General features: G+C 39.5%; 3 protein-coding genes across 5 annotated transcripts; 1 reads left to right on the top strand and 2 right to left on the bottom strand.

Annotated features, from left to right (window-relative positions):
* Window positions 1–362: 362 nt before the first annotated feature.
* On the bottom strand, window positions 363–8,283 carry LOC139200378 (cellular retinoic acid-binding protein 1). 2 transcript variants are annotated; one of them, XR_011584174.1, is made up of 5 exons: window positions 8,159–8,283; window positions 6,958–7,136; window positions 6,239–6,352; window positions 1,236–1,374; window positions 363–1,085 (listed from the first exon to the last, which is right to left on the bottom strand). XR_011584174.1 is itself a non-coding variant. In XM_070829700.1 (4 exons), exons 1-4 carry the CDS (start codon window positions 8,226–8,228, stop codon window positions 1,324–1,326), a joined length of 414 nt encoding a protein of 137 aa, XP_070685801.1. In that variant the 5' UTR covers window positions 8,229–8,283; the 3' UTR covers window positions 363–1,323. The 2 variants fall into 2 exon arrangements, 1 of the variants encoding a protein (XP_070685801.1); XM_070829700.1 differs by having other exon boundaries at window positions 363–1,374.
* A 2,480-nt stretch (window positions 8,284–10,763) lies between these two features.
* On the bottom strand, window positions 10,764–15,215 carry LOC139200773 (solute carrier family 25 member 44-like). Of its 2 annotated transcripts, none has more exons than XM_070829976.1 (4): window positions 15,057–15,215; window positions 13,597–14,261; window positions 13,302–13,429; window positions 10,764–12,614 (listed from the first exon to the last, which is right to left on the bottom strand). In XM_070829976.1, exons 2-4 carry the CDS (start codon window positions 14,222–14,224, stop codon window positions 12,423–12,425), a joined length of 948 nt encoding a protein of 315 aa, XP_070686077.1. In that variant the 5' UTR covers window positions 14,225–14,261; window positions 15,057–15,215; the 3' UTR covers window positions 10,764–12,422. The 2 variants fall into 2 exon arrangements, with proteins under 2 accessions (XP_070686077.1, XP_070686078.1); XM_070829977.1 differs by having other exon boundaries at window positions 13,597–14,264.
* Window positions 15,216–16,296: 1,081 nt separating this feature from the next.
* On the top strand, window positions 16,297–20,095 carry LOC139220732 (proteasome subunit alpha type-4). Its single transcript, XM_070852590.1, has 9 exons — window positions 16,297–16,395; window positions 17,331–17,355; window positions 17,477–17,519; window positions 17,982–18,144; window positions 18,263–18,340; window positions 18,755–18,843; window positions 18,948–19,078; window positions 19,459–19,582; window positions 19,870–20,095. The coding sequence occupies exons 2-9, from the start codon at window positions 17,353–17,355 to the stop codon at window positions 20,022–20,024; spliced, it is 786 nt and encodes a 261-aa protein (XP_070708691.1). The 5' UTR covers window positions 16,297–16,395; window positions 17,331–17,352; the 3' UTR covers window positions 20,025–20,095.
* Window positions 20,096–20,858: the final 763 nt, after the last annotated feature.

The following is a 20,858-nucleotide window of genomic DNA, read 5'->3' on the forward strand; positions in this document are numbered from 1 at the left end:
TTCTCCTTTTGAACGTACGGCACATGTCCATTTTTCAGTACTTAAGTCTTAACAGTACTACCAACTATTTCTTGTATTTAAACTTTTTATTTAAACTTTACCAAATGGTTAGAATCTGTACAGCAGGTTGAGAGGTCTCACAATGTATCACCTATAAAAACTGTAAATGAGTTGTGTTTATTTTTCATGACCAGTGTTGACAACGAACACTGACTGATGTATAGTAGGTCTATACGTGAATGTCAGCCATGTGACTTGTGTACAGTTTAATGATTAAGAAAACAAGCAAGCAATAATTCCTTCAGTCGCAGTTTATCAAAGCTATCAGTTTTGTATTTCTTGCTGAAATACAAATGTGAATGTTGTATTCCCTTAAAAGAGGGATGTGAACTAAGGATTTTCATTGCCTTCTCTGCAGTTTGTTTAGTAAAACTGGAATCGGCCATGTAGATATTGTTAGTAAAGCGGGACAGGAAGGCATCCATCACAATAAATGCTGAAAATTATCTTTCACAGTGGAAGTCGACATATAGGCTTTTTTTTAAACATAAAAATCAGGAAAAACGGTCAGATCCTTTAAGACTTCTCACGCATGGATCATAACATGAGCGGGATGGAAGCAAACACGCCAAACGTTCAGTATGGAAACCCAGTTAGGCAACACTCCTCTGAGAACAAGGAAACAAACTTTTTCCTGAACTCCAAATAAGGTGATGGTCAGTAACATAACCAGCTACAGACAATCTTGGAACAGTTTAGTACTTGGGTTTTTATTTTTATATTTACTGTTTAATATGGAACACCACAGGAAGTCCCGAGAGGTGATTGTACATAAAGAGATCGTTTGTACCTCGTTTAATGTGTCTCTTCTCTTGACTTTTATGATGTTGTACATGAGTGTTAGTATGGTGTTTGGCATTAAACTATCCTTTAAATAGACAGAAACTCAGTTGACCACTTCCTTTTTCATGTCTGCCGTCGTGTTTGTATCATACGGGCTTTTAATTTTGACAAGAAAGTTCTTCCTCAGGAGATGTCTGCTGCTTTTGTTCCCCACCTTCTCTGCCAAGCATAAATTGAGCAATCTAACAAAAAGAAATCATACTTTGTTTAATTGCCAATTCTAGAAAAATTATATACAAAAAGGGAAAATAAGCAGTAATATCCAGCAGAAATTGTGATTTTTATGAAGATGCAAATCATTAAATGTCAAAACAGATTAATTGAGATGTTACTTTTTATGTGAAATCTCTCACTGACAGTTCAGACACTGACAGATTACTTGTTGGAGGACATTAGAACCCCGAAGGACATGGGCCTCAGCTATGCTCGCGTGTAGATCCTCGTGCACACCACATCGTCTGCTCCAAAGATCTGAAATGAGATTGAGCAGGAGAAAAAGCATCTGAATTATCATTTCATCAGTATCACGCTTCAGCAGTGTCATGCTTATTGGATGTTTTTCTTTTTTAATTACGAGATTCATTTTCTAACTTTGACAACGCACAGAGGAATATTTCCATAAATTCCGAGGACATTTCATCGACTTCTATTCATTCCCTGGAGACTTGCCCTAACCATAACCACTACTTACCTAAACCTAAACCTAACCCTAAACTAGCCTAACCTTATCCCAAACTTAAACCAAGTCTTCACCCTAAAATTAAATTATTTATCTTTTAGGGACTTGCATTTTGTCCCTAAAAGGCAGGCGAGCTCCCAGAATGTGTTGTGTAAACCCACAACATTAGTAACACTTCATATTCACACACAGAGTCTAAGCTTACATGCACTGAACACAACTTTCCTCTCTTCTTCAGTACACCTTGCCTTCTCTGTGATGGTGTCTGAGGCTGTTTCCAGTTTCCTTATTTCCCTTCAAATCTGGCAAGGGTCGACACTAAGTATATAAAAGAAGGTTACAACAGAAATGGACACAGCCGTTCCAATCAGACAAACCTGTAACATATGTACACCTTGCAGCATTTGTCCCTGTACATGTTATTTAAAAGCAACCATAGGGCTGGAGAAATGCTCTCCAATGAAGTATTAACTTGCCAGATTTTCACCCTCAGCCACATGTATTGTGGTCCCTACATTTCCTCTAATGATACTGTAGTAAAGTCCCCATGTTTTTTTGCTGCTCTGTGGCATTTCCACCACTAATTGCCTAAATTCTGGTTAACATCGTGATCTTAATTTGACACAGCCGCCTCCTAAAGGAGCAGCTGTACGAAAAAAAATTGATATGAAAAAGGGGAAGAAGCATTGGATGCCCTGGGATAGGGGTGGGTGTGTCCTAGTTCAAAGATTTATAGGAGTCCCAGGGGCGTAGCAGTATGGCTAACTGCAGCGCCACACATCATCATTATCTCGGTGCACGCAGTGTGGCGGGACAAGGAAACGGGCCCGCGCTGAAAAATGGAGCTGGGACGACTCCATCTGGCACGTGGCGCGATGCCGAGGGAGACATTAACTGGAGGTAACACCAGGGTCCGTTGGCATTTTTCAACAGCATGATCAATGAGACCAATTAAGGCCCACAGGAGGACACACACACACACTGGCTCCATTCATCTGGCTCCAGTCCCATCATAAAATAGCCAATGCAGGACTGCATTAGTCTTTAGAAATCAATATTTATTGGCTTGAAATGTAAAGGAAGTATATGAGGTTCCTCGCACTGGACAAGTAAAAGTCGTTTTTCATTCTCAAGCATTTATCCTCTTCCCCTTTTTACTGCGGACTCTCCAAATGATCATTATAGTCTAAGTCCAGCCATCTTGGAACACAGTGAGAGCAGGAAGCCGCCACATGTTGTCTTCATTAAGATCCACATCCATCCATCCATCTCTCCACGAGAGCCTAATTTCCTCATCTGCTGGCCAGTGCTTTTATTCAAGTCTACAAATTTATACTGAATTACCGATCACATTCCTCTCTGCTCGGAGAAGAGGGTGAACTCGTGTCAGTGGATGTTGGTTTTTCACTCCCTGCAAATAGGTGAACGGTGTAAGATACGGGTTGTTGAGATACACTGGTATTAATGATAAACATACAAGTTAAGTATGATGTTAATAATCCACATAAGAATATGGTTTAAAGACAGTGTTTCACTCCAGCTTGAAATCTAAATAAATGCTGGCCACAGACAGAGAATGTGAGAAAATGAGAGAAAGTATGTAAGAACCTGATGAGTGGATATTAAATCACAGCACATCAGAGTAGTTATTTGTCAGTCTGTGGTCTCACACACAAACCCTCTGTCCTCTCTGCTCCCTCGAGTGATTCTGTGTCTGTTGACATTTTATTGATGGCAGATGTTCGGCCTTGTGGATCTTTTGTATATCAGTTCATCTGGTTGTCTTTTCACTACAGTTATGGATTTCTGTCTCCACTTCCCTGCACTTGTATTTTGAGTGAAAATCATTTTCGGAAAAAGAGACAAAACACACATTGAATAAGAAATATGTTAAAGATGAATTTGAGTGATAGCATGATTATTGTTTTACTTTTCTATTTGGATTTGGCCACAATGATCATGTAGCGAAAATCTGATATTGTGACAGCTCTAAACAGAATATTGAACTTGCACCACGACATGCAGACAGCAGCTAACAGAGCAGGATTTACAGTAGACCTTGTCCCACGCTGACGAAGGTATAGGGCGTGCTGTTTCCTCACATGGTCTATAATATGAATATTTAAAATAAAGGTTAAAATATATAGATATAATATAATATATTAAATCTCATAATTATACAGAAGATGTAAAATGAATCAGTTAACATTTATTCATTTTATGTTTACTGTTAAAATCCTTCCATGTAGGTGAGTTTGCACTTTGTAACATCCAGCCTGAGCCACGTCACTGTCGTCCACTACTTAGTAATGATATTTAAATATGTTGTGTGTTCACACTTAATGTGACAAATGAAATGGTAATCAAGCTGCTCATAACAAGGGGGAATGTTTTGTTGTTTTTTTGGCCCTAGCCTCCAACCGGGTGCCCTATTGATATTAGTATATAGAATATTCTCTATAGTGTGATGATAAAGCAAAGGTTCTCAGTCTCCGAGCTTCATTTGCTTCTGGCCCTTTGAGAAATGAGATGAAGCCTAAACAATAATTATTTCACTGAATAGTTTTTTTTATTTTTTTTATTTTTAGTATTACCTTGAATTTGATTCAGTGTTTGCTATATTTTCTCTTTCCATTTCTCCATCTGTCATCACCACCTTTCAGCATTTCATTATGGGACGGTACTGTTCTTCATCTTTTTTATGAAGGTTTCACACTAAATTATTTCAGTCTGTTTCACCTCAGAGCCAAGTATCTCTGCTTCAGCATCACTCAGATCTTAAAAATCTAAACAGTACATGAATTGGGGTGTGATATGATGGAGTTGTGTTTAAATTCCAGAACAGCAGGGAATATATATCTCACTGGTATTGCACTAAAACACATGTCTTTTTTTCCCCAATTATTCAGTCCCACGTGCCTATCAGATTACAGCCTATCACTCCAACATGGACGGACGTACACACCTTTATCTTGAATAAAAACAGATTTGGTCCTTTTCACCGCTTTGTTCCCAGTTTGAAAACCTGCACTTGGTCCAAATTTGCAGCCCTTCTCAAATTTTTTCCTGATTGCCTCTCTGCAGAGAGGAGTCACAGTCAGTAAAGAGCAGATCTCCATCACAGCCAAACTAGACTCTGCTTTGTTGTCCATCTGGCCAATAAATCCAAGCAGGCCCAGATGTTTACAGAAAAAAAACTGCTTTGTCTTAGTGATCTTGAAACTGCCAGGAACTAGAGGCAGACGTGTTTCTGATGGATGGAAGATCATAAAGTGCTGTCTAACAACAAACGTATGGCAGGGAAATGTTAATTTATTCCTTTAAAATCTACATTTACGTTTCCCTGTGGAGCCCCTAAATAGGTGTGGCCTCAAACTATAAAGAATAACTCTTCACTTGCTTTCAGTCATTTCTGTCATTTTCCTCATTAATATATTTTCTATTAATGTCATTTTTCCCTGCTCGTGAGAAAGTAATACATGATAATGTGCTGAGTATCTCACAGTTACAGGACCTGTTTATCCACACCCTCATTTGGCAAAAGGAGGAAATGTGAGAAATGGAGGGCCATGGGAGTTCATAGCATTTCTCAGGAACTGTGTAATATTTTTGGAGAAATATTGACCAGATCATTCAACATTTTCACATCTGGTGTCACCACCCAGTTATGGCCTCTCTTGAAAGTTGCAGTATCTCTCTCTAGTTTTGGTTTCATCATGCCGAGAGTTGATTATGATGATTAGCACCACCACAATACTGGATTAGTAAATTCATGTTTTGGTCTGTAAGATGTCAGCAGATGGTATGAAGTGGATGCTACAAGTCCCTGAAGTCCAAGCTGATGTCTTAAAATGTCTTGCTTAATCTGATCACCAATCCAAGAGCCAAAGATGTTCATTATTATCATAAAGGACTGAGAAGACAAGAAAATATTCACATTTGTTTAAGCCACAAGCTGGAGCCTGTGAATTTTTGCCAATTTTGCATGAAAAATTGCTTTTAATTGCATGTAAATGGATTTTAATAACTTTGCACAAAGCCAGGCTAGCTGTTTCCCTCTGTTTCCAGTCTTTATGCTAAGCTAAGCTAAGCTAAGCTAACAAGCTGCTAGCTGTAGATTCATATTTACCGTACAGTTATTAGAGTGGTTTCAACTCTCTCATCAAACTCTTGCCAAGAAAGAGAAGAGACGCATTCCGCAACTATTCCTTTAAAGACAATGAATGTTAGAACAACGGGATTTTTTTTGAACATATTGAGGATTGTCACTTCAGCCGATCCCTCGTTTTCTTACTGGCAGAAAGAAATAGGAACACAAAATGGCCCATGTGGATCAAGACAGCGACCTCCAAATTTGACACCTCGGCCCACTGTGCAAAACGTCCAAACATCTGTTCATTGATATGCTGAGAGATTTCAGATGAAAATGGGAGTCACTGTGTGGACATCTTTCTTCAGGCTGATGGGACTGGAGCATTTGGGAGCAACATTTTTTATTAGAGAAAACATTGAGAGAACTATACAGACACAAAAGGGATGATCCTTAATGAATCAAATGTATGAAGCATGGATTACACCCAAAACCGATCAAATGAAATCTGCATGTAGCACTCTTAATCTGTCACCAGTTACAGTAAACTAGAAGAATCTACTCACCAGGATGAGTTCGTCCCCTTTGAGCTCTCGGCTCCAGAAGGTCTTCGGGCCGTTCCCGCTCACTAGAGTCTGTTTGCAGTAAATCTTGTTTTCTGTTTCCCAAGTGGCCAAACTCTGTGGGAAAGCAACATTTTAATGAGGCCTCTCCTATATTTATCCCCTCTGTGTCACCTGGCTAACGGGATGTCAGCAGTAAAGCAAAGAGACAGAAGAGAGATCAGTGGGGACTGTGCGTTTATCTCTTTGTCCCGTCAGAAGGAAGTCTTTGGCATGTTTTAGCTCACCTCTTTTCTCAAAAAATGTACAGTTTTTAGTTTTTTTTAGAGTATTTTTACCTGCTTCTTTGCAGTTGGGTTCTCCTAATTTCACCAAAATGTGTGACTTAAAGGGACACCCATTAAAATTCAGTTAAGTCGTCACAAGGAACGTTTGTCTTGTTAGCTAATCACATTTTTTTTTGTAATAATTGCAATATCACCTCATTATAATGCAGCTGCTTATTTGAGTTTTTCAGTCCAAAGTCCTCTAGAGGGATGTGTTCAGGTGCTAGTGGGAATCCCCAACAGCTGATTTCAATAGAAGCTACAAAGTCAAATCATCCTTCCGTAATGTTAATTTTAACTCGTATATATCAGCAGGACAGTTGATGGATTTATAGAAAGTCAAGATTCAGATTCTCATGGACGTCACGTGCTGTGATCGCTGTTTCATTAGATTACCTTACACTTTCTCCCGTCCACCGTCTCCTCGTTGAACTCCTCTCCAATGAGGAACTTGATCTCCGTGGTGCGGACTGTGGTAGAAGTCTTGATGTAGAAATGCTCGCCGTTCTGTTTTATTTCCACATGGGGCTTGGAGGCAGCCGCCACGGCTACCTTCCTCAGCATGGGATTCACACCTGAGAACAGGTTCAATACAAAGTGTGTCTGATGAGTCTGTAAAGTAGTAAAAGGATCAAATTCACAATGACCTGATGTACAAAAGCACTTTGGTCCCTATTTCAACTAAGCTCCATATTTTATCATCTGACATTTAGCTGTGTCACCGCACATTTTTCCGTCTGCCTCTGGTGCCAAAAGAGTGGTAAGAAAACATGTTCCTGTTTCAGAGATAAAATTTAGGCTTAATTTACTTCGGGAATGTGTATCTGTCTGTCATGCCACAGTGAAAACAAGTCACAGGAGAAGATATTACATTATAAAGCAGCTGGTTTTTCAGATTTTCTTTTTTAAAAGAGGGATCCTCCAGCAGCTGAGATTGTTATCAGCAGATGTTGCAAATATGGAGGGTGCAGCGACAAGGTGATGAGGTGGAGGAATGCTGGTGCCGTTTGCTTTGTTTAACTCTCCTGTAGATCATGATAGATTCTGTCCTCCAAATGAGTGGAAAAAACTATTAACCCTCTCTGTCAAACAGTTACAGTGCAAACAATTGGATGAGAGAGTGCTTCACTCTGTTTCCCATCAATCCTCGAGTCCACGAGTCCATCACTCAAACACAGCAACAGCGCATTAGTTCCTTGTCTCGTTCTGTAATTAAAACCAGTTGTAGTCCACTTTGGAACAAGCAGCTTCAGTGTTAAGTTTGCCTCCTGTAACCACATTTCCATATGAAAAACACTTAGATCTACATCAAGACCCTGTGCTATTATGGAGCTTATTGCTTTGGTAGAAATTAATTATTTGTAGCTTTTTTTTGGTGAATTTAATCAAATGTTAGTCTTACCATGTAAGATGCTGGCTGGACTATCTACTCTATGTATTTTGCAGTTTTTTACATTTGAAAATCATAAAGCTATTCACTTTTCAAAATAACCTTTGACTGCAGTCTAATGTCTGTATTCCAGCTATATTTTAAAAACCCCTCTCACTAAAACACATTCAAACCTCATAGAGAAGAAAAAGAGGAAACAGTCCTCACCCAGGGCTTTGAGCAACTCTTCGAAATTCTCGCTGTATTTCATTTTCCAGTTGCCTTCAAAATTGGGCATTTTTCTTGTGGGGTTTTGATTGTGCGTCAGCCTTCGCCTCCTGTCGTCTGTCTCCTCGGCTCCCTTTCTTCAGGCTCTGTCTCTCCCTCCGTCCGTCCCCGTGCTCCCTCCTTCTCTCCTCCCTGTGTGCAATGAGCAGACCAACCCGCCCCCCCCCAACCCAACCCCACCCCACCCCACCCCACCTCCGCCTCCTCTCCCACACAATAATTACACACACACATTTACACACATTCACCTCTACACACACGCTCTTAATGGTTTATTGTCATCAGAGATTTCTTTTAATGTCAGTGCTGAATTACGGTCCAGCTGTGTTATCGGTCACCTGATCTGGCTGAGGTTTAGTCTTCACAGGTTTCTTTATGGCACCCACATCTGAACAGAGGGATCACCTGCTGTTTGGGATCTTGTTTTAAAGGGTTACTTCACCCAAAAAAAAAAAAAAAACATATTTTCTCCCTTACCTCCAATTGTATCTAATCAAACAGACATCCATCTCTGAGATTTCTGCTTCCACCTGGATACAATGGAGGTGAATGGAATTTTGCCTGAGGTGCTCAATTTAAAAAAAATCAACTTCTTTGTCCAGAAATAGTTTTTGAGAAAATCCCCACCAACATTTGATGTAATGCATTAAACAATCAAAAGAAATGAAAGGACTTTGTACTGCATTCCTCCATTCAGCTGTGGATATGAGAGAAGTCTGATACTTAAAAGGATAAGATCACATTTATTTAAGTCAATATCTAAACAATATGAAAACAGTTTTTGGATGCTTCACATGTTCCTGCTCTCCACCCTGGCCGTGAAGAAGTCATTTCAGTGTATATTGGGAACATTTTTACAAGTTCAACCAAAGTTAATATGTGCAAGTCAAACCAAGTGAGAATCTTCTGCCACTAAAAGCTGCTTTAATGCACATGTCATGTGAGTATTGTCTTAAAATGTAAAAAAAATGGGACGTTGTTCTGTAAAAGTTAAATATTTGTATAAAAGCACAATTAATGAAGCTGCCGTCTTAACATTTCACCAACGTTGAGGAAAGATACCGACACAGATCAGAAAGCTCCTCTCTCACAGTTCCTTATCCTTTGCTCCCTTTAAAATCTCTTTTTTTTTCTTCTAAAGTTGCAAAGGAGATTACACAACACAGTCTTTTCAACACAATTCTCATGTCAACCCTCTCAGTGCTTTGACTGTCCACCCTTTTATCCTTCACACACACACACACACACACACAGCTACCACCATTACATCCCATGAGAATGAGAGGCCCTTCCTCTAACCCCCGGCCAAGTCTGATTTGTTCCCTCTCTGACGGCCCCTCATCAATCTTTTTGACAAAGTGCCTTCCAGACGCCGCTAGATAACTAATGTATAGAGCAGAACAGGGAGCACTCCGTCATCCCACCATGAAGTGTCAGCTGAAAGAAGCCCTCCGCCGCCCTCACCAGGCCTCCTTGTTTGTTTCATTCATCAGTAGATATGTCTGTTGGTCTCTGGGTGGTTTTATTTCCAAAAGGGAAAGTGAATATTTGAGGATTTGTGACAAGCATGGAGGGGGCAGTGTGGGGTGTGTGAGAGAATGGTCTGCTGCCATCTGTCGCCCTGTTTGTGGAAAATAGGACTTTTATGTAATATATACATTTATTTATGTCAGCTACCTATGTCAGCGACAATTTTATGCCTTTGAGCGCTTTAATCTGATTTTAAATGTATTTTTGGTGAGTTCACCTTCACCTTTTCTTTAAATGGGCCACATTTTTCACTTGTGTAGTTATTCCTCCAATAACGAACATCTTTGTTTTATACTAATGTATTTGAAAAATTGAAAATCCTATCCTAATCTCTTTTATTAGAATATTTCCTATATTTAAAAAAATATATATATTTTTCTAATATCATGACAAGGGCCAGAATCCTCAAAACTGTATTGCAGATTAATTTATTTAATTAACTTTTAATCGTTTTAAGTATCATACTCAGTCCTAAATATGGCCAAATCAGCCAAAGCCATCAGTAAAAATACTGGATTTAAAGCGAATTGACTCCGCCTCAATCCGCCCTTATGTCTCATTACCTAACTAACATAATGAGATATGACCTTCGGTGTCAGAGTGTCACCTTCAGTAAGATGTATGGACGCCCCACAGTTATGAGAACATCAAGGAAACACATTAACTTCTGCGGCCACAGAATCACATTTTCTCCTCCCAGACCTTAACTGCACAATGAACTCCCCGAGGACAACAGGGACGCACAATAATGACATGGGTTTTTTTGTTAATGTTCTTCCCGCAGATGTGCAGCTAAATTTTTATTTAATGTGTTTTATGTAGTAATTGTACTTAATTGTGCTCTGCAGGCACCCCAATAAATCAGCTTATCAGACATAAATATCAGCATATACTGTAAGTTGGCTGATAATTAACAAGTAGTTGCAATGCCGTGTTGTAAAAGAATATATATTTTTTAGTTTTTATATCGATAATAACTGTGAAACTGAAAAAAAGCAGCATATTCCACACAAACTGTTGTTAATCAGCCATGTTTTATTGACCAAGTAGATGAACCAAGACACACTGAGATGAGACATGATGTGAAACAACACGTGCGATTAGTTTTGCAATGAAAATGAAGATTTTTAATTCCAAAGTTTGCACTGATTCCTCTCTCTCACAAGGACAGCAGGTTTTAGTGCAACATCCCTTTAAGATGGGGATAATTGCCCTAAAGTGCAAATGTCTCACTGTATGAGTGTTTGAGAAGCACATCTTAACATGGCCTGAGCAAATTTATATACAACCTCAGAAGACTGCCCGTTAACAGTCTCCTTTCTCTACGATTAAAATACTTCTTTGAAAATAATCAACTCTCCTAAAAAGCCATTTGAAAAAAAAGAAGAAGAAAAAAAAAAAACACCAACAAAAGTTACAAAAGCAACAAACTGTGTGCTGTGTGAGCCGCAACACTCAAAGTTATTCGTTCAATATTTTGAAGTTTGGACACTTCTGTGGTCATGATCCCCAAAACAAGAAAATAAATTAGGTTCAATGCAATGCTTTAGGACAGGTTATTCACACAATTTACAAGAAATATACAATCACATTTTATGCCCAAAAGGATAAAACATTTATGATATTGCACTCAAACATTTACTGTCACAGTAGGGAAACAGCATCAGTTCTGTTTAATTGACAGCCCTAGCATAATGGACATACTTCAATTACGCTCAACCTCCTGGTGGTTACCCGTACGCCATATTTTATTTTATTAACCAGCTTCATCACAATATTTTCCTTCAGCACTAGACAGACAGCATATTATGTTATAAAGAAATGTTGATTCACTTATCGTACTGTATGTATATTGTTGTATTTGTCAAGTCATTTCGTTTGACCCGTGTAGTGTAGAGTTAACTAAATATTCCTAGAACACAGAGGCTGCTATGATTCTACACATATTCTTTTACCTACTGTTCTTCTCACGCACATTAAGCAAATTAAAAACATAAAGCAGATTGTTTGTCGTGATCACACTATGAAGGCAGTATTTTAAAAAGGCCAAGAAAAAGAAACTGCAGAACAACTAGAGGAGCCAGTTTGGCGCACGTAAGGAAACAAACACTCGGGAAAGATTTGTTTACTGCTGATGTGAATGCGTCATCATGAGTTATACGACCCTCCTGTGAACCCTGATCAAAACCAGGTTTTTATGTGGGCCCCGACGCCGTTTGGCTCTGCAGCAGCACAAACACAGGTTACTACAGTTACCATCTGGCTGGTCGCACAAACTATTGAAGATAATAAGAGTCTGTGAGCAATCCATTCTACTTTTCTCCACTGCAAAGATGCATCAGCATGATTGTAGTGCGTGCATTCATAAATTAACTTTTAATTTGTTGACCAAATATAGAAACAAATCCTTTAAGATTGCATCAATTCGTCTGCATCTTCCAGGGTTAGAACATCACGTTCACCACCTTCAATTGCACCAAGATGCAACAACCCTGTAAACCAGCGACAAAAAACTGAACCTGGGCCGGGTACTTAATCAGAAACCAATATGTTGGTATGAGCACATACAGATTCAGTGTCTGATACACAGGTGGCCGGTTTCCCTCGCACACCATCCAGTGCCGTCACAGGGAGCTTCATTTAGGGCTAAAATGGTACATGGTCCTAGTATCTTCTACCAGTGTCTTGAGTCCACCAGCTCCGGTCGCAAACTCATTTTTTTTAGCGTCTCATAGCCGACCACCATAACAATGGCAGTGGGCGTGGATGAAATGATGCGTGCCGACAGTCCTTTGGTCAGTCCCCAGAAACCCTCCTCTTTGATCAGCTGCCTGAACGTCTCGATGACTGAAGACCTCCCTTCCACCTTAACAACACACACAGACGGTCAGTGCCTGATTAGGACCAAAAATTTAGCAGCTGCATGAAATATTGAAAATGTATATATATATATATACACAAATATCTTGGTAATATAATCCCACTTCAAATGTATTTTTTATGCATTTCAGTACATACAACAGACATTTCCACAGTTTGCACATAATGTACATTTGATTGATAAAGGCTTTTCATGAAGCAGCCTTGAGCTTATACAGAGACGCAGTTTGCGCAAGTGTTTTGGGTTGAATAGTACAAAATAAGTAAGGGTTCTCATGTGGACAAAAATGAGAAGTGCTGGTATTCAGTTCTGGTGAATACAAGCCCATTTCAGGCACTACATAGAGCACTTTGTTTTAAAACCTAAACCAGTATCACATCTTAGCCTTGGGCTGGGTGATTAATTGAGTTATTTCACTTAATTCAGATTTTTGTTTTTCCAGATTATGGTAATGTTTTTGGCTGTGTCACATATCCCAAGCTTGGTCTAATTAAAATAATATCCAACTAAATATAATGGACAATGCCCCATAAGGTACTTGTCTGTCAGATTTCTCTACACAGACAGAATCTGAATAGTTATTTTGTGGTGTGAATCAGTCATTCAACACAGTAGCCCGCAGTATCTATTTTATATCACACAGTACATAAATATACAGAAAATGATGGCTACCTGTACTCTGGCTCTGACCACATCCATTGGGTTGGTGACAGTTGAGGCAGTAGCAGCAGCCAGAGGTCCGGCCATGGCTTGTAGAATCAGATGAGGGCAGTCACTGGGAGCCAGTTTAGAGAGTTGCTCTGTAGAACATTACAAGTACAGATACTTGATTAACAACAGGGCAAAAGCACTGAGAACATAGACACATACAGATTAGATGTTGCAAAACACAAGCTCAAGGTCTTTAGAGAAAGTGCAATTAGTGCAGTGCTTTATAGTGTAGAAAATATAAGTCCCAGCTGCTTACCAGCATAAAAATGATAGAAAGGCCACCAGACAGCACTGTTTGGGATATAAGTGAGTAAAGAAGCCACATATCCCCTGTAGAATCCCCGGAAACCATCAACAGCGAAAATCTGAGTCATAATGTTCCTGGTTTGGCCGAACACTTTTTTGGACTTTCCAGCCTCTGTGTTAGAAGTGAGTCGAAAGCGGGTGAGGTGCTGCCCTTGGCCCTGCATCATCAGCTGCTGAGAGACAACATCTATAGGAACAGTGATGCTCTGAGCAACCAGGGAGGCAGAGCCGCCCGCCACCAGTGACTTGACCGTGTTGTCCTCAGAGTACTGGGAGACATACTTCCTCACCAGCTCGTAGGTGGTTATGTAAGCCTGGCCTGAGATGAGAGTGAAGGTGTTGACCATGAAGCCACGATAAAGGCCTCGAACGCCCTCCGACCGCAGAATCTTGAAGAAGGCGTCAAAGGTGCCGCTGTAGAGCGATTTGCCCCTCTGAACCTGCAGCCGAGTGCGGATGAGTGTGGCCGGGTAGACCGTGGCCCGGATGGTCATCGTCATGAACACCCCGAAAGAGTAGAACTTCCTTTTGTCGAGGTCCTCCCACTCGATGATCTGGATGTTCCTTTTCTGCTGCATCCTGCCGGCTGTGGGTGCCCCCTCATCAGACTGATTCCTGCTTGACAGCATGAACACCACCAGTGAGGTCAGTAAACTAGTTACTAAGTCTGTTTTGTCAGCAGTACAAAGAATATAAGGGTGTCCGTGTTAAGGCTTATGATCTTGACTTTAATGCTCCTCAAGAAAATGTTTGTCACTTGTGTTAAAATACTAATAATGGTCAGTGTGAAAGTAACAATGTGGCAATCTGCTTATTAATTCTGAATGCTCTCCAAGGAGTGGGCAATATGGATAAGATCATCCGTCCCAAATGGTATGAAGTCACGATATTGATACATTGCAACTTCTTTCCATCTCTGATGTGACTTTGAAGTGAAACTAACGTCAACTCTGGCTAAACTTTTCTGCTTGAGCAGTTACCTTAGTCTCCACGTATCTGTGAGTGACAGTTCAAAGGTCATGCCCCGAGACAACTTTGCAAACAAAAGATAACGATGTTGATCTAAAGATCCAAGCAGGTTTGGTAAAGACATGGAGGCATGTCAGTGTTAATGATGTTGCTGTTCTTGTCGCCCACTTAGCTTAACAGGGTTAGCTAACATAAGCTAACTTACACCAGTTTAAACTTGTGACACCGGTCAGAGGACACCGTGTTCCCGAGCCGGACTGGGGAAGTCGCGTCTTGTCTCATAACACTTATGAAACCTAACAATGTAAGCTAGGCGATAACAACACCGGGTGTTTCATAAGATATACCTGTGGTCACTTGCGGGATATGTTTGTGTGGTTTAAGCCTCTGTTAGCTACCACCAAGCTAGCCCCTGTGTTAGCATTTATTAGAAACACTTACCTCTTCGGACAGATGTTTATCTCAAGGTCATGTCCATAATGTTGGTTATACTTGAAGCTTCATGTCATCAGCTGATTCAAAAATGTCTAATTCTGTTTCATTCGGTTGTTAAAATGTGCAATAACGACGTGGGAGTTAGTTACCTCTCAGCTAGTTGGATAGCTAATAGTTAGCTAACTTCCTGTTCCCATTCAAATGACATGATGCGAGGCAGCCAATGAGAGGCCTCTATTTCTTCTTCTTCTCTGTATTTTTTGACAAATCAAGTTTTAAGCGCATACCTCCAGAGTTTGTAAGAAATCTAAAATGATTAAAATAATTGTACAGAGAAGTAGCAAAAATTCTGTAACCATGTAATGTTTTTGCATGAAGAATAAATTAAACCGTATATTTTGTATGCAAAAATATTAATTTGTAAAGTAAATAGTAGTGGAGTAAAAATATTTAAATGTTTCCCATTAAACTGTAGTAAATTACCGCAAATTTGTACTTAAGTGAGTATTTCTTAGATACATTCCAGCACTGTGCAAAAGAGTCAAAGAGTGAACTGGACATAATACTACATAGAAAAGCAATAGAGGATTAAGATTAGGACATATTGAACCTAATGCTACTTAATGAAACCACAAAAAGATCAGTTATAAGTCAGATAAATGAGACTTGTAAATAAAGATACTTGTATAATCTCACTTTAATACTTTTTATATCCCCCCTTTTTTTTATATCCCACCGTGTATATTGCACCTATGTTATACTTCCTATTGTTTAAATTGTGCATATTTTTAGATCTCCTCCTGTTTATATCACTGTCGACTAGCTTATTATTTATTGTATCATTGAATGTTCTACTTTTGCTGCTGTAGCAATGTGAATTTCCCCGCTGTGGGAATAAAAAAAGGAATATCTCAACTTAATTGGGAGGAATCTGCTTATAAGAAGTTCAGCGCAGAAAGAGAAAGAGTGGAGGACGGAGTGGTAGATACAGGACAGGGAGTGGTGCTGTTTGGAGAAAGGAGACAAACAATTACAGGTTCAAGTAGCTTTATTTAAATATTTAAACAAAACAGGTTTAACATCCTCAGTGTAACTACTAATGATGTTATACACTCCTGTGGAGAAGGTGGCGGCATGCACCTTTAATGTTGGTTTGTAGTCTGCCCGGAAAACCAAAGAAGAAGAGACTACAGGCTTTTGCTCGGTCCTCCTACCGGAAGGGGGCGCTGCTGATCGGCCGCTTCACCGCCGCAGGACACCGGTGAGAGTGAGGAAGCATCAAACTGAAAGCAGTGAACCTCTCTGTCTGTGGAGAACTACGCCAACTTGGACTGTTTTACCTGAGGTAATATATAACTTTATTCTGTCTGCAACAGTTTTGTTTTTTTTCCACTACATACACAGTGTAAGTACAGTTTGGCTGCGTCCAGTCACATCACTCTGTTCATTATGAACTAGCTAGACAGCTAGCATGCTAACGAACTAGCACGCTCGGATATTGCAGATTCATTCTGTCCAGCAGCAGTTAGCTAACCTTAGCTAGCCTAGCTGTCAGGCACAGAGAAAAGTGTTGTGGTTTAAGTTGTGTGCCAGTAAAGTACAAGATATTTACTTAATAGTTTATAATTGTCAACTTGTTTACTATTATGGGGAAACATACAAAACCAACACTAATCCAGTTCCCATGCTACAGAAGAGAACTATAAGGTTAGACGTTCAGATTATTATGAACCAACCAACGCACTTTTCACTAACTTACATGCCTTAAATTGTGTCATTTAGTTGCTCTTAAAACTAGACAGATGTAGAAAGCACAAAATTATTTATTGCTAAACTCTATTCAGAGGTTGTTGAATAATATCAACTCATGGGTATAGTTTGGTATGTTTACAAAAAAATAGGTGTAAGGACAAATATAAAAAGTAGATGTATATATGTCAAAGTTGTAAACTTGAAATAATATATAACTGAGGTATGATTACTATTTATGAAACGTTTTGTTTTTGTTTCTGTATTGTTATTGTTACTGTATAGCTTAAATCTCATAGTGAAAGAATATGCTACAACTTTTTGGTCAATATTTTTCATTTTCTGTTTAATGTAATGTTTTATTGTTATTGATTACTTTCTATATGCAGTCATATTAGTAAATTGTTAGGTAAGGCTGAAATAAGTTCTACTACTGTGTCTATGAAATGAAAAGTATGCCGTCAATTTCTTCTCACTGTTTGGTTTCTGCTGTCTGCTTCATCATCTTATAACTGATGTTGTATTTTGCAGGACAGTTTCAGTGCCGTGAAAAATGGTGGGTCGCTGTTGTACTCCTCACAAATATATCTAATGTTCAAAATATACTAAATTAGCGAATGCTACTGCTTGTTCTGTGTTTGTTGGCTAATGTTGGCTGTTTTTTCTTTGTTGTTTAGTCTCGTAGATATGATTCCCGGACAACTATATTTTCCCCTGAGGGTAAGTGTCATTTCTTTTTAACCTCTTGATAATCAAAGTGATATAGGGTGAAATTATGAAGATGCCTGCTGTGATGCTTACACCACTACACTGAATTAAAAATATACATGTAAATATGTAAATTGTTTAAGTTACTTGCATATTTCTTGTGCATTATACAGTAATATTATGCATTATCCCCATAAGTTTGGTATAGTAAATATTTCGGCACTTGGCAAGATATTAAATCTTGAATTAAGATTGAGCCAAAAGTTCTTTCTTGTCTGTAGCAACTGTAGTTTGACAAAATAATCTTAACTGCGAAAGAATGAGATGAAGTTGAAACTTCAAATGAAAAACTTGAAAGTAGAGGCTTAGAGTTCAGATTATTTTGTCTTACTACTTCCTCAACTGGCCTTTAAGGTTTTACTTATTTCTAGTAATCAAGTATGATCAATAATCACCCATGTGACTGTTCTACAGGGCGTCTGTATCAGGTGGAGTATGCAATGGAAGCGATCGGTCACGCTGGAACATGTCTGGGGATTCTAGCAAACAATGGAGTGCTGTTAGCAGCAGAGAGACGCAACATCCACAAACTGCTCGACGAGGTTTTCTTCTCTGAGAAGATCTACAAGCTCAATGAGTGAGTGAATTTCAGCACCCAGTGCCTGACCCATTCTTACCATAAAAACCTCAGTCTTTCTCCTTCCTTTTACCAGCATTGTGCTGTGGTCTCATGTGTGTGTGATCATCTCTTTCAGAGACTTGGCCTGCAGCGTTGCTGGGATCACATCAGATGCTAATGTCTTAACAAATGAGCTGCGGCTTATTGCACAGAGGTGAGTTTCAGAGGAAAACCTGCCAACCACTAAATATTTTTCAGGGTTTTTACAACGTTAAGTTAGGTTCAGTTAACTGTTACATGTTAGCTACACAACCTGCAGTAAGGAGATTGAGGACACAAGTCCTCTGTTCTGATTTTTTACTCCGGAAATTAGCCAGAGCTAAATATTCAGGAACAGCTAACAAAATGAACAAAGTGACAATGACCTTTGATTGCTGTGGGTTTAATGGAATTCTGTAAACTTTATTTTTCATAATTGCATTGATTTCAGAGTCTGGTGCTTAAAGTGCTTGAATTTTACTCTTAAAAAGCTGTTTGAACCCTGTCCCCTGTCCAGGCTGTAGATGTTCAGCACATTTTCCAGACAGCTTGTCAGCACCAGCCATTGACCAGTTTGATTTCTCTTCAGATATTTATTGCAGTACCAGGAGCCAATACCCTGCGAGCAGTTGGTGACAGCCCTGTGTGACATCAAGCAGGCGTACACACAATTTGGAGGTGAGATGCACGGTGGTCTCCTTTATTGCCCGTATACCTTCACGTTGCTACATCTCCCTTGGGATTTTGGTATTCTGCAACAACCGTGCGGTTTGTCTTGACAGGAAAGAGGCCGTTTGGTGTTTCTCTGCTGTACATGGGCTGGGACAAACACTACGGCTTCCAGCTGTACCAGAGTGACCCCAGCGGCAACTATGGAGGTTGGAAGGCAACATGTATTGGCAACAACAGCGCTGTGAGTCTGAAATGACATAATGAAAATCAGTAAGACGATGTCGTAGTGTCGTGTAGAAGTGACTATAGTAGTCCTGAATGTGGAGAGCAGACAGGATTCACCTTAATCTGTGTGATGTTGTTTTGTCTTGAAGTCTTTTAATCTGGTATTTGAGGGCCTTGTAAGAGATTTCTCTGTAGAGCGAGTAAAATGGTAGCCATTGCTGTTGGTCTAATAAATGGTTATTTTAAATGACAGTTGTAATATAAAATTCTCAGATGCCTCTGCAGTTTTTAGTAAATAATTAGTGGTCAAAGCAATAAATGTACCAATCTGTCATGGTGAGTTTCTTCTGTTCTGTTTCCCTGTGTGGTGTTTGATGTGTTGACTTCTTGCCTCAGGCTGCAGTGTCCATGCTGAAGCAGGACTACAAAGAGGGAGAAATGACTCTGTCCTCTGCTCTGGCTTTGGCTGTCAAAGTCCTCAATAAAACAATGGATGTCAGCAAGCTCTCAGCAGAGAAAGGTGAGGTTCACAAGTACTTTCTTGTTGTTAAATATGCATATTCTGATTGTTTTCATGTGAAATGAAAGTCGCTCATGAGCTTCGCCAGCGTTGAGTTTCTGCAGGAAGTATAGTAGAGCAGTAAAGTGTCTGAAAATAACACCAAACAAAGGGACTGATAGAAGACCGATTAAGCTTGAGCTCTGACCTCTTAATGCTTTAATCTGCACGTATTAGAAGCTGCTCTGCAGTTAATAGTTGTTTGAGGTATACAATAACACAACGCTGTATCACATCTAATGTTTCAGTGGAAATTGCCACCCTGACACGGGAAGGCGGGAAAACAAAAATCAAGGTGCTGAAACAGAAAGAAGTTGAGGAGCTGATCAAGCGACACGAGGCTGAGGAGGCCAAGGCCGAGAAGGACAAGAAGGAGAAGGAGCAGAAGGAGAAGGACAAATGAGCAAAATAACTATTTTTGTCACCAAAGCTTGTATTGTTTTGTCATTTTTCATTAAAAGTTTGGAAACCGAATGACGTGTTGTTGTCTGCATCCTTGGCACAAAATATTGAGACATCTTTGAAGTTACTCCTCTTCAAAACAAAATTAGCACATTTCTTAAAGTAATAAGTAGTAAAATTAAAGAAGTTTTTGACCATTTATCATCTCTAAACTTTCAGTTTATCGCCACATGATGGCGCTATTAGTCCTGTGGATGCACTTTGCAGTGGTTTGTGTTGGCTACATGTGAAACAACAAGGCCCGCTTTGTTTTTCTAATGGCACAATTTTACTCGAGACATTAAAAGCTCAAATTCAAATTACTTAATTTCCTGGTAGATCTCATCCAGCTGCCAGTTTTATTAGAATCAATTAACTGTGATGCTTTACTTAAAAAAATTATAACAGCACTACTAACAGTAATTCTTACACATAAGAAACTTACATTTACTATAAAGGGTGGGGGGGGAACTTTACCTTCAAACATGAAAAAGTCAGACAGGCAGAACAGGAACAGAAACTTGTTATAGCAGACGGGCAGAAGGAAAACAATTATTTCCTGTATGTCTGAAAAGCCTTTATGTACTGTGACCAGATTAAACTAGTTTTCTGTCTCACTGAGTCTGGCAGCTTCTTGTGTTGACAGGACCAGTTAGCTAGTAAATGTTCTGTGTTCTACTTACCACCTGATGGCGATAGTGTTCACTGATATTTCTTAAGGTTCTGTTCTGTGTTAGAGGGGAAAAAAAGTGCACTGAAAACAGCATTGATCCATAATGAAGGTATTTTATGTCAA

The sequence above is a fragment of the Pempheris klunzingeri genome, chromosome 1 (assembly GCF_042242105.1).
Source record: "Pempheris klunzingeri isolate RE-2024b chromosome 1, fPemKlu1.hap1, whole genome shotgun sequence".
In the NCBI taxonomy this organism is placed as follows: Eukaryota; Metazoa; Chordata; class Actinopteri; order Acropomatiformes; family Pempheridae; genus Pempheris; species Pempheris klunzingeri.

What these genes read in the sequence shown, in the direction of transcription:
- LOC139200378 (XM_070829700.1), bottom strand. Translation starts at nt 8,228, where the DNA reads ATGCCCAATTTTGAAGGCAACTGGAAAATGAAATACAGCGAGAATTTC. An exon ending in AGAGTTGCTCAAAGCCCTGG is followed by an intron (nt 7,137 to 8,158) that starts GTGAGGACTGTT and finishes ACCTGTTCTCAG; the next exon opens with GTGTGAATCCCATGCTGAGG. An exon ending in TGGACGGGAGAAAGTGTAAG is followed by an intron (nt 6,353 to 6,957) that starts GTAATCTAATGA and finishes GCTTTCCCACAG; the next exon opens with AGTTTGGCCACTTGGGAAAC.
- LOC139200773 (XM_070829976.1), bottom strand. Translation starts at nt 14,224, where the DNA reads ATGCAGCAGAAAAGGAACATCCAGATCATCGAGTGGGAGGACCTCGAC. An exon ending in TTTCTATCATTTTTATGCTG is followed by an intron (nt 13,430 to 13,596) that starts GTAAGCAGCTGG and finishes AATGTTCTACAG; the next exon opens with AGCAACTCTCTAAACTGGCT. An exon ending in TGGTCAGAGCCAGAGTACAG is followed by an intron (nt 12,615 to 13,301) that starts GTAGCCATCATT and finishes TGTGTTGTTAAG; the next exon opens with GTGGAAGGGAGGTCTTCAGT.
- LOC139220732 (XM_070852590.1), top strand. An exon ending in AAGATCTACAAGCTCAATGA is followed by an intron (nt 18,145 to 18,262) that starts GTGAGTGAATTT and finishes CATCTCTTTCAG; the next exon opens with AGACTTGGCCTGCAGCGTTG. An exon ending in CAAGCTCTCAGCAGAGAAAG is followed by an intron (nt 19,583 to 19,869) that starts GTGAGGTTCACA and finishes CTAATGTTTCAG; the next exon opens with TGGAAATTGCCACCCTGACA.